General features: G+C 48.6%; 1 protein-coding gene across 2 annotated transcripts in view; it reads left to right on the top strand.

The window, feature by feature from the left end:
- The window catches only part of LOC138296894 (solute carrier family 22 member 7-like), a 259538-nt gene that overhangs the window by 190767 nt on the left and 55620 nt on the right, over positions 1–13151 (top strand). For both annotated transcript variants that reach the window (XM_069236390.1, XM_069236389.1), the window contains exons 5-6: positions 5079–5202; positions 10455–10558. In XM_069236390.1, coding sequence (XP_069092491.1) covers positions 5079–5202; positions 10455–10558 — 228 coding nt within the window. The remainder of the gene's footprint in view (positions 1–5078; positions 5203–10454; positions 10559–13151) is intronic.

The following is a 13151-nucleotide window of genomic DNA, read 5'->3' as shown; positions in this document are numbered from 1 at the left end:
TTGGGGTGGGGTATCTTGGACACCCTTAGTGTTTTCTTACACTCCCAGCGACCCTCTACACACTACACTAGACCTGGGGTCCATTTGTAGTTCGCATTCCACTTTTAGAGTATATGGTTTATGTTGCCCCTAGGCCATTTGTCTCCTATTGTATTCTATTGTGTTCTACAGTGTTTACACTACTTTTCTAACTGTTTGCTTACCTGATTTTGGTTTGTGTGTATATTTTGTGTATTTTACTTACCTCCTAAGGGAGCATATCCTTTGATATACTTTTGGCATATTGGGGGTCATTCTGACCCCGGCGGTCAGAGACCTCCGGGCCAGGGTCGGCGGAAGCACCGCCGACAGACCGGCGGTGCCCCGCAGGGCATTCTGACCGCGGCGGTTCGGCCGCGGTCAGACAAGGAAAACCGGCGGTCTCCTGCCGGTTTTCCGCTGCCCCTGTGAATCCTCCATGGCGGCGGAGCGCGCTCCGCCGCCATGGGGATTCTGACACCCCCTACCGCCATCCTGTTCCTGGCGGGTCTCCCGCCAGGAACAGGATGGCGGTAGGGGGTGCCGCGGGGCCCCTGGGGGCCCCTGCAGTGCCCATGCCAATGGCATGGGCACTGCAGGGATCCCCGTAAGAGGGCCCCACTTTGTATTTCAGTGTCTGCTTTGCAGACACTGAAATACGCGACGGGTGCCACTGCACCCGTCGCACCTTCCCACTACGCCGGCTCAATTCTGAGCCGGCGTCATCGTGGGAAGGTTGATTTGCCCTGGGCTGGCGGGCGGCCTTTTGGCGGTCGCCCGCCAGCCCAGGGCAAATTCCAAAATACCCTCAGCGGTCTTTCGACCGCGGAGCGGTATTTTGGTGGGGGAAGTCTGGCGGGCGGCCTCCACCGCCCGCCAGACTTAGAATCACCCCCATTGTCACTAAAATAAAGTACCTTTATTTTTAGTAACTCTGAGTATTGTGTTTTCTTATGATATAGTGCTAAGTGATATAAGTGGTATAGTAGGAGCTTTGCATGTCTCCTAGTTCAGCCTAAGCTGCTCTGCTATAACTACCTCTATCAGCCTAAGCTGCTAGAACACCTCTAATCTACTAATAAGGGATAACTGGACCTGTCACAAGGTGTAAGTACCACAAGGGACCCACTGTAAGCCAGGCCAGCCTCCTACATGCCTGATCTCTGTACTGAACTCCTGACCTAAATAAATGGCTAGCAGAAATGATGTGGTTTAAGTTGGATCATGTAAAACACATGGACACTAAAATGCTTCATGGCTCTTCAAGCAACAGCCTGATGGAGAAGATAATTCAAAGAGCACTTTAGATGTAAAAAGGTTTTCCTTGTGTGGCCACATGGGTCATACTGTAACTATTTAATGTTGTTTGTTTGCAGAAGCCACATTATTTTGACCTCTAGCTGGGTGCAAAGACTTGTCGACCTAGTTTAAAGCATAACTAGTTAATGCTGGATCAAGCCTCGCTTCTGGATCTCCATTGTTCCTCTCTCCCATGTGCTGGTTTACAGGCTATTGTGTCTGCAATTTAAAATGTTGAATAACTTTCTGATAAAGGAGGCTATTATTCAACATGCATGACTGGCAGACCAGACAAATTCTGACCCCCAACAGATCAAGAACCCTGGACACCCAATCAAAGTGGTGGGGTGGGGGAAATGACAAGGGTCACAGGAACTTTAGGGTGTATACATGAAACATGTTGGGTGGACACATGGCATGCATGACACCCCCAACCAGTCTGCCTTTTTGTATTCTGGGATTTATAGACCTCTTGTTTACTGCCCCACCTTCACTGTCACGCTTCAGCAGCTCCCTCCATTAGACACCTCTTTTGTTTCATCTCTTAACCTTTCTGACCTGCAGCAAAGGTGAGGGAGTGTCCCAGGAACAAGTCATGATACAACTCAGTGACTGAGATATTCATGGCCCTTAGCCTCTCCGCGAACCCAATCTCTGACCTTGAATACCCAGCAGCAGACTGACACAAGCAGTCCATGAGGAAAGGAAGGGGGGGTCTAACTGGGGTGACAATTCATTCTACTGATGCTGCGTTCTTGTATGCAGTTCTCTTCATTGAAGGCTCCTTACCTCACTACCAACATTATCATTGCATGTCCCAGCCATTGAGGATCCATGAGAGTATAGCGCCAAGACACAGGCATGACAAGGAACAGCACCAAAGGTACAGGTGTCAAGCGAAAGGCGATGGGCATACCACTAGCATGCCTGTAACCAAACCTGCTGCTCCGAAGTGACCCCATCATTGTTAAATTACTCCCCAAAAAGGTGGCACCCCTGGACTTTATTTATTAGACCACACAACTTACATCACATTTCCTGTGAGAGGATTCCTGTGAATAAAGACAAAAGCCTATCGGTGTCCGATTTCCACCTCTACAGTCTTGAAGAAGTCCTCCATGATCCAAACCTCTCTTGGGAGGTCGAAACGTGTCTGCATCAGTTAATGAGCACATCAAGAAATTAATTTATATTAGCCAAGTAATTGAGGCATTAATGGACTTTCAAAAAATTTATATTCAACATCACAGAGCTGCATCATTAGTAATGCCCTCATTCGGCACGCCATTCACTTTTTTCCTAAACACCCATTTTTATTAAAATGTAATGCTTGTTGGTACAGTAAACGTAGTGCTACACAAGTCAGGATGAGTGTGAATTATACCAATATGCATGTTGTCTATATACCAATAGACCTGACCTAAGGTCGGTTGGTAGCACTAAGCTACCATTGAGAAAGAGAATTCTGGAGCACTTATGTGCCTTAAAGATCACAACAACCCAGTGGCAAGACACTTCCACTACAAATATAATGTAACTAGTGAACAGCTACGCTTTTGTGGTATTGATAGGATCAATATACATATCAGAGAGGGTGATTGTGAACAACAACTGCAGATCTTAGAATCACAATATAATATTGAATTGAAAACTAAAACTCCCAATGGCTTGAATAGCGACTTGGAGTTGGCGATCCATATTGGTAGATAGACAGAGCTTTCTATATTTTTTAGCTCAGACCTCTCTCTGTAACTGCATCCAGTATCCTCATTTCTCTTACAAGATTATGCTCTGAGAGTAAGATATAGGGGGTCATTCTAAGTCTGGCGGGCGGCGGAGGCCGCCCGCCAGACTTCCCCCACCAAAATACCGCTCCGCGGTCGAAAGACCGCTGAGGGTATTTTGGGATTTGCCCTGGGCTGGCGGGCGACCGCCAAAAGGCCGCCCACCAGCCCAGGGCAAATCATCCTTCCCACGAGGACGCCGGCTCAGAATTGAGCCGGCGGAGTGGGAAGGTGCGACGGGTGCAGTGGCACCCGTCGCGTATTTCAGTGTCTGCGTAGCAGACACTGAAATACAAAGTGGGGCCCTCTTACGGGGGCCCCTGCAGTGCCCATGCCATTGGCATGGGCACTGCAGGGGCCCCCAGGGGCCCCGCTGCACCCCCTACCGCCATCCTGTTCCTGGCGGGAGACCCGCCAGGAACAGGATGGCGGTAGGGGGTGTCAGAATCCCCATGGCGGCGGAGCGCGCTCCGCCGCCATGGAGGATTCACAAGGGCAGCGGAAAACCGGCGGGAGACCGCCGGTTTTCCGCATCTGACCGCGGCCGAACCGCCGCGGTCAGAATGCCCTGCGGGGCACCGCCGGCCTGTCGGCGGTGCTCCCGCCGACCCTGGCCCCGGCGGTCTCTGACCGCCGGGGTCAGAATGACCCCCATAGTTTCTATCACTGTATTTTAATGCACCAATATAATGTGCATGTTGTTGAGATTACTCATGGCACACTGTTGGTGAGATTAAAAAATGATCATTTTTTCTAATTGAGTTTATATGCACAAAGTGGGACAAAATGTGTGCATTCCCCCCTCATATTAATGTGGCCGGACATTTATCCAGTATATTGTATTAGATCTGATTTGATAATTCCTGAGACTTCATCAGGATTTTTTCAGTTTGTTCTATGAATATATGTATTGGTCTCTTGCCATGAGTATGCTATCAGAAACAAATAATGTTATTTCCAATTTGTTAAATGTTTTGGGGTGTTGTACTAATACAGTCTTCCATGGATATAGGAGGAATAATACAAATCCAGGGTCAAAAATATGTGTGCTTTTTACATTTATTTTTATTTTTTGTTTTGAGTATATTGTGAGCTTTATTATGCCACTGCACCCGTCGCACCTTCCCACTACGCCGGCTCAATTCTGAGCCGGCGTCATCGTGGGAAGGTTGATTTGCCCTGGGCTGGCGGGCGGCCTTTTGGCGGTCGCCCGCCAGCCCAGGGCAAATCCCAAAATACCCTCAGTGGTCTTTCAACCGTGGAGCGGTATTTTGGTGGGGGAAGTCTGGCGGGCGGCCTCCGCCGCCCGCCAGACTTAGAATCACCCCCTTAGTCTCTTCCAGTCCTTCTTCCCAATGGTTGTAGAAGCTCAGCCCTTCCCCGGGTAGGTATTGAAATAAAGTTTACCATGGGATTTTTTCAGGTGTTAGTTCTCCACAAGAACTGCAAACCATGCTGATTTCCCAGTCTATCTCTGATTGCCACACTCAGTCACCAACAGTCAACCTTACACCATTGTGGAGAAACATCACAGGTGTCTGCCTCACATGATGTTTTCACCAGCCCAGGTGTAGGACAATGGATGAACACAAGCTCAAAACACATTTGAAGAAAAGATGTCCCATAAACTCAAACTCAAAGCTGAAGTTAAAAACCTTGCAAAAAGAGCTTACACTAACAATTCTGGAAATTGTTTCATTTCCTGGTCTTCATGCGCCTGTCTAATCATAGGTATTTGTGTACCACATATGAATGCCCGGAGAGTTCATTTTTTTGTTTACTCTTTGTACTTCTTTTTTGCATAGTCAATCCCTGGTGTGCATCATTTATTTTGTCTGCAGACTTGCTTGGAGGAGTCATCTTCCCTGGAACAGCACTAGGAATTCCTTTGGAGTAGCCAATGTCTGGTAGATTTAAGGAGCCAAAGAAGCTGCCTTGCCTTTCGCTTGTGATTCTTCTGACTCTTCTTCTTCTTAGGTGGATCCCGGAGTCCGCCCGGTGGCTCCTGACACAGCAGAGAGCAGCGGACGCGCACCGGTACCTGTCCAAGTGTGCCACAGTGAATGGCAAGACAGACTTTCCTTCTAAGACAACTCCAGAGGTTAGTGAAGGGTCCATATGAGTCTATTCATCCTCTGCGATAATACTGTGCTCTCAAAAATAGCTCTATCTCTATAACTCCATCACATGCGAAGCTGGCCCATACAGTACGCAAATGTGAAAAAAGAAAGCACTAATACTGTCCCAGAACCCAAAGACCCCATCAATGCTGGAGCATTAACATGATGCCAAAACATAGATAGTCCCTATGATGGGCAAGGTGCTGCTATTGTGCGGAAACCTTGGTGATCACACTGGTGAGTGATGTGTAACTACTGTGCCAACACGCCACTCTTCCCTAAACTGATGGTGGTGTTAATATTGTTATATTATGCTATGCCATGTTATGTGTCCTATGCTATGTTATGCTATTCTTTGCTATGTTATGCTATGTTCTGTTATGTTATGATGTTATGCTATGCGATGTTATGCTATGTTATGTTATGTTGTTATGTTATGGAATGTTATGTTATGTTATGTTATGTTATGTAATGTTATGCTATGTTATGTTATGCAATGTTAGGTTATATTATGTTATGCTATACTGTGTTGTTTTGTGAAGTGCACTATCAGCCACAAGCATATCCAACCAACCCCAAAGGTGATATTAAAACTGTGCCAGAACCCCAAGAGCCAGAAAAGTGTGCAAAGTGATGTGTTGTTGATCTTGTGCCAGAAAAAAAGAAAGTCCCAGGGATTAAAGAAGCCTTAACAGTGCACGGTGCAGCAAAAGTGAACAATATGCACACAGACTCAATAACTGTAAAGCAATGCGTTACCACTGGGCTTTGCCTAATAACCCAAAAGCTCACCAAAGACTGAATACTGTGCCAGTTGTGATAATTATGTTTATATAAAATTAATACTGTGCCAGACCCAGGGTAAACATAGATGCTTCATTCTTTTCTAAAACCCAAAATCCCTTGAGTTGAGCACAGTAATAATGCTGTGCCAGCACAATGGTAGCCAGAGACATGAGAGTTGTGTTAACACTGTTCCAGACCGTTGACACCTCACGACGTGAATGAGATACTGTTACTGTACTAGAGTCCATTAACTACAGAAACTAGAAACCACCAACCCCAGAGGAGACTAAAGGTTGAACGCTGTCAGAACTCTCATGATCCTAGAGGTGAGCAATGTGGTAATACTGTGCCAGAACCCAATAATTACAGAGAAGACTGATGTGGTAATACTGTGCTACAGACTATTAATGCCAGAGGATTCCATAGACTGAACTCTGTGCCAGAACTCTGATGATCCCAGAGATGAGCAATGTGGTAATACTGTGCCAGAATTCAACAATTACAGAGGAGGCTGACACATTAATACTGTGCTAGAGACCACTTATGCCAGAGGAAACCAAATGCTGAATGCTGTGCCAGAACTGTGATGTTCCCAAAGATAAACAACAGGCTAAAACTGTGCCAGAACCCAATAATTACAGTGCAGACCGATCTGTTAATCTCTGCTACAGACTACTAAGGCCAGAGAAGTCCAAACATTGCACACTGTGCCAGAACTCTGATGATCCTAGAGATGAGCAACATGATAATACTGTGCCAGAAGCCAATAATTACAGAGAAGAGTGATGTGTTAATACTGTGCTACAGACTATTAATGCCTGAGGATTCCATAGACTGAATTCTGTGCCAGAACTGTGATGATGCCAGAGATGAACAGTGTGGTAACACTGTGCTAGAACCCAGTAATTACCAAGGAGACTGACCTGCTTATACTGTGCTAAAGACTACTAATCCCAGAGGGGACTAAAGACTGAACGCTGTGTCAGAACTCTGATGATCTCAGAGATGAGCAACGTGCTAATCCTGTGCCATTGCCCAATAATTACAGAGGAGACTGGCATGTTAATACTGTGCTAGAGACCACTAATGCCAGAGAGAACTAAAGACTGAACTCTGTGCCAGAACTCTGATGATCCTAGAGATGAGCAAAATGGTAATACTGTGCCATAACCCAATAATTACAGAGGAGACTGGCATGTTAATACTGTGCTAGAGACCACTAACGCCAGAGGAGACCAAAGGCTGAATGCTGTGCCAGAATTCTGATGATCGTAGAGATGAGCAGCATGGTAATACTGTGCCAGAACCCAGTAATTACAGAGGAGACAGACGTGTTACCACCGTGCTAGACACCACTAATGATAGGGGAGACCAAAGACTGATCGCTATGCCATGAGCTGCGTATGAATGTGAGCACCAAATTGTCATCAAGCTACCCAGCACTTCTGATGCTAACTCCAAAGGCCTGGTGCTGCCACTGAGATGCCCATTCTTGAGGAACCACTGCAAGATGAGCACTTGTCTGCATTGGCCCAGATACACATTCACCTGCATCACTTTTAAGAAGCGCTTCTGGTGAAGACCGATCTGCTCTGATCCCTGCATACTGATGAGCCTGCAGAGCACACTGAGGGGGTCATTCTAACCCTGGCGGTCGTTGACCGCCAGGGCTAAAATGACGGGGGCACCGCCAACAGGCTGGCGGTGCCCCGCAGGGCATTCTGACCGCGGCGGTTTGGCCGCGGTCAGACAAGGAAAACCGGCGGTCTCCCGCCGGTTTTCCGCTGCCCTTGTGAATCCCCCATGGCGGCGGAGCGCGCTCCGCCGCCATGGGGATTCTGACACCCCCTACCGCCATCCTGTTCCTGGCGGGTCTCCCGCCAGGAACAGGATGGCGGTAGGGGGTGCCGCGGGCCCCTGGGGGCCCCTAGAGTGCCCATGCCAATGGCATGGGCACTGCAGGGGCCCCTGTAAGAGGGCCCCACTTTGTATTTCAGTGTCTGCTATGCAGACACTGAAATACGCGACGGGTGCCACTGCACCCGTCGCACATACCCACTCCGCCGGCTCCATTCGGAGCCGGCTTCCTCGTGGGGAGGGGTTTCCCGCTGGGCTGGCGGGCGGCCTTCTGGCGGTCGCCCGCCAGCCCAGCGGGAAAGCCAGAATGGTCTCATATGGCGGCTCCCTCCACGCGGGCGGCCGCCGCCGCCCGCGGGGGTCAGAATGACCCCCTGATACTGGTCCACCTTCACCGACACTGAAACCAGGGGGTGCAAAGTGATCAACCACACAAGGCGCTCCCCTGTTTCACCATGGTGTTTGAGCAACATGGGGCTGTGCCCACACAAACTGAGAGACTTTGCCCAATCTGAGCAAAGATGAAGGGGGTCATTCTAACCCTGGCGGTAAAAACCGCCAGGGCGAATGACCGCGGTAGCACCGCCAACAGGCTGGCGGTGCACCGCTGGGCATTCTGACCGCGGCGGTTCAGCAGCGGCCAGAAACGGAAAGTCGGCGGTGTACCGCCGACTATCCGCTGCCCTTGAGAATCCTCCATGGCGGCGGAGCGTGCTCCGCCGCCATGGGGATTCTGACACCCCCTACCGCCATCCTGTTCCTGGCGGGTCTCCCGCCAGGAACAGGATGGCGGTAGGGTGTGCCGCGGGGCCCCTGGGGGCCCCTGCAGTGCCCATGCCAATGGCATGGGCACTGCAGGGGCCCCCGTAAGAGGGCCCCACCTTGTATTTCAGTGTTTGCTTTGCAGACACTGAAATACGCGACGGGTGCCACTGCACCCGTCGCACCTTCCCACTCCGCCGGCTCAATCCTGAGCCGGCGTCCTTGTGGGAAGGCTGTTTCCCACTGGGCTGGCGGGCGGCCTTTTGGCGGTCGCCCGCCAGCCCAGTGGGAAACCCAGAATGACCGCCGCGGTCTTTCGACCGCGGTACAGTCTTCTGGCGGCTCCCGCCGCCCGCCAACATCAGAATGACCCCCGAAGTCTGCTGCTAGGGCAGTAACCTCTGCTAATACATACTTGTTGTGCCTAAAGACTATTAAACTCACCTATGAACTAGCACTTGGGGTAATTGATAGAGATTCCCCAGGAGGGTGGAAGTTCCCCGCGAGAGGAGGAGGGCAGGAGGAATCATAGAGAGTGTCAGCGGTCCACTAGAGCTTGTAGGGAGATTACAACCCTGTACCAAAACTACTTTTGGTGTGTGTAGTATTTAGTTTTGCTGTATGATTAAAGCACTTTCTTTTAACTAAAAGCATAAGCACTGAACTGGGCAGTACGTTATTGTGTCTGCTGTTTGACTATCGAGACTCATATTTATGAGGCCCTTGTGGCGCCGTTGCTTCAACTTTTGTTTGGCTTTTCATGGCCTCATAAATACAGAGTAAGGCAAGACAGTACAAATCACTGCATTACCTATATCTGCGCTAGGGAGGCGTTCCATGGTCGTTGCGGTGGGTGTTCCCACGCAACACCAATTGATTTTGACGCATCCCCAGATTTACAAGACTGTGTAAATCTGGGGATGTGGCAACACTGTACGCCTTTCCAGGTGAGACACAAGAAGGAGGAATATCACTATTTCTCCTTTTCCCCTCTTTCCTGTGTGCTGCATTCGTGCCTCAAATCCGTAAATCTCCCCCCGAGTTCTCAGCTCTTTCCGCACACGTCTCTTTGAGAAGCCTTTGACTGCTCGCCCTTACTACACTGAGTCAAGTGTGGAAGGTTCTACTTGTCCCAGTCTGCAGAGCCGTGGTAAGACTCCAGGACCCAAAGGCAAAGCATGTCTCACGGTTGGTGCCCAGTAGGACTTTCTGCCCTGTGGTTCCCCAAAAGTGGTATGACACGTAACACGTATGATTTCTTAAAATAAAAACATTTTTTGTGGCTTACCATTGGCCAATTGGTATCACATACAATTGTATGTTGCAGAACGACATTATTTTTCAGTATAAACTCCTGTTTGCCTTCGAAATCAGATTACAATGTGGGTGGAAATTGCAGATTTTTGCTCCCTAGATTTGGAGCTGCTGAAACCACCAGCAAATCACAGGAGCAGAGAGCTCACGAGCACTGTTTGTACACCTTGGAGTGAGGCGAAACGTACAACTGGTAGGTTATAACTCACTCTGAGGTGTGAAACTGGGAGGAAAGTGCATTCATGCAAATTTGTACATCCCACCACCCCCACACTAAGGCACATTTGCAAGTGCACATTTACACCTGCAGGTTGCAGCTCCATCTTGATCAGCGCCTCTAGGTTTGTATGGAGTGTTTTGCATACATTTGCCACCTGTTTTTACCACAACCTGTGGACTTCTTCATGTTTTAACCCAATATGCAACTAGAAGACATTTTAAACTTTCAACCGAGCCTCTTGCCTTCCTGACGTGCTAAATGTGCCGATGCCATGATTGTTTCTTATCTTTCTAGATGCTTCAGAAGAAAGTGAAGGTGGAGAACAGGGTCTATTTCTACTGGGACTTAGTGAAGACACGTCGCCTGAGACGTATCACGCTGTGGGCTGCCATCCTGTGGTAGGTAGTTTCTATTCCAGCATTCCCTACATGTGAACAGCTGATCTATGACTGCCTTGGGTTGTCTGTAGGTGTGGCTCCGCGGCACAACACTTCCCTTCACACCGCTGACGCTATCAAGGTGCTGAGTATGTCTGTCCCGGCAGCAGAAATCCACAGCTAGTAGTAAGGTAGAAATGTCAGCCTTGCAAACAAGGTTTCTTTTCCAGCCATTACTAGAGCTCCTGGCAAATAGATATTTGGGGCTCATCACAAGCTCTCAGAAATATAATGGAAACATGAGTGAACATTTATGACAAAGTCCCTGAGTCCCAGAATGATATATGTAAGTCTTCTCTAAGCCAGGCCTATAGAGCCCTATGCCAAGGACCTGTATGTATATTTTTAGGCAAGATGTATAGTTTCATATATGTCTTAGCAGCAAAACCCTAAAAGTTGTGTTGCTGAGGAAAGTTAGTAGTCCCATTGGCAAACAAAGAGGTCCTTATTTAGAACTTGGTGGACGGGTTACTCCATAACCATGGTGATTGATATCCCATCCACTAAAATCTAAATCCCATAGAATATAATTGGATTTAGATTTCCGCTGACATGATATCTGTCACCGTTGGGACAGAATAACCCGTCCCCCAAGTTCTAAATCAGGCCTAGAGTTACCAGCTGCCACCCCAGCCTAACTAACTTCTAAAAGGGACTACCTAACTGGGTACTGTAAGGTATCAAATTAATCATGGCATTAAATGAAGCTCGATGGTCAAGTTGACATTTATGTCGCTTTTATAGTTAAGCAACTTTTGGAAAGTTGCCACTCTGTGCCACAGCTAATCCAGTGGCCTCTACAGACCCTGGCACACAGACAGCTTTTTGACCACCTAAAGAGACATGTATATGACACCCAGACTCAGGAACAACGTCAGTTGTTTGCAGAGTGAGGTGTGACCTCCTCCCCAAGGATGGCCACTTGGGGTGTTAACCCCAAAGGTGAGCTTCGAAAGTGAAGCCACCTTTGAAAGGCAAATGGTGATAACATTCCCGGGCTGGCTGCCCGTTGTTCCTGTACACAAGTTAGAGGCAGAGAGGGAAGCCCAGTGCTAGAACCAGTTTTCCCAAGGGCGTGTAGCATTTAGGTAGCCACACCTATGGTGTGGGCTACCAAGCTCCTGATGACCGAGGAAGGGTTGTGCCATCTTGAGAAGGGCAGGACTGTTGCACTCTATGACAGCACAAATCAGAAAAGGGAGTGAAGCACACTCAATACCAGAGTCTCTCCAGAGTCCTTTCAGAGACCCTCAACCACTGTTACCACCTGTACTGGATGTAATCTCCACTCGGTGATATAGTCAATATTTTCATCATCAGGTCTGTTACCTGAGTACCGGATTCCTTAGGTAAGTGATGTCCCCAGAATGGGGGATATAGTCTGATAAGGATATTGGCGGGATGTGTGAAAAAACAAAATAACATTTAAATTTAAAGTGAAATGGGATAGCGGTAAGGTTACAAACGATGAGATGTTTTTGGGACTTACTTCTCTGATCCTTACCATCTAGTGATCTCGTCTTGTCTACATGGTTCTGCCACAGGAGCCCCTCGAGTCAGTCGGCCTTCATCAGCACCTCATCATTCATATCCCCAAACTGATGGATACTGATGGGGTGCTCAGGGGAGTACATTGACTTACAAATCTTCGTTAAAGGCCTGACTGATATTCCTGTGGTGATTAGCGCGCTTTACAAATACTGATTGATTGATTGACTGTTGCCTATAAACTGGAGGAGAAAAAAGGGAGAGTTACAAAACATGGAATATATAACAAAATCTAATTTGACGTGTGAATATCTGCTTCTTAACCCGATGTGCAATCACCCCAAGTGCACCATTAACCAGAGCGGGGGTCCTGTGGCAGTGTCCTTAGGGGTCCTGTCTGTCTATAGCGGATGTGCAACAGAGAGCTACCTTTTTCGCCTTGCCAGAGTTTGACTTGTACCTCTATACTATGTATGCACAGGCCTTGCTCTAATTTATTAATTGCCTCATAGGACGCAGTTAGACGTTTCCAGGCTTGTCTTGACCTAAAAATATGATGCACAAAGATCAGGGCGTTGTCGCGTGGAAAGATTACTATTAGACAAGCTGGCGTTACGTAAACACTTTTTTTTATCAGCGCTGGTGTGTAATTAGCGTCAATAAAATGCAGGTGTTTTTGCGGTGAGTCCCCGTGCTCGATATGTTTCTGAAAAAAGGCTCGCTTGGCATTAGAACACGACCTCTGTCATGTGTCAAAATCAAATGGCAGCGGTGTAACACAGGTCCCCACAGCAGCCATGGCGCTGGGGGACCCGAGCTCCATGGGGCCCCCTCAGCAGAGTACCGTGGCCTGAGAGCTCCTGAGTGTGTCCAGTGGGGGGGGGGCCTCCATGTACTGGGCAGGGGGGCCCCCTCAGCGGAGATCCCTGGCTTGAGAGCTCCTGAGTGTGTCCAGTGGGGGCCCCTCCATGTACTGGACTGGGGGGCCCAGAAGTTTTGTTACTCCACTGTGACATGGTCAGCATCCTTGTTTTCGTACCGGATTTCTCATGGAGCTGGAAGGAAG

Source organism: Pleurodeles waltl, chromosome 5 (assembly GCF_031143425.1).
Source record: "Pleurodeles waltl isolate 20211129_DDA chromosome 5, aPleWal1.hap1.20221129, whole genome shotgun sequence".
In the NCBI taxonomy this organism is placed as follows: domain Eukaryota; kingdom Metazoa; phylum Chordata; class Amphibia; order Caudata; family Salamandridae; genus Pleurodeles; species Pleurodeles waltl.
This window is presented reverse-complemented; position numbering and strand designations above follow the sequence as displayed.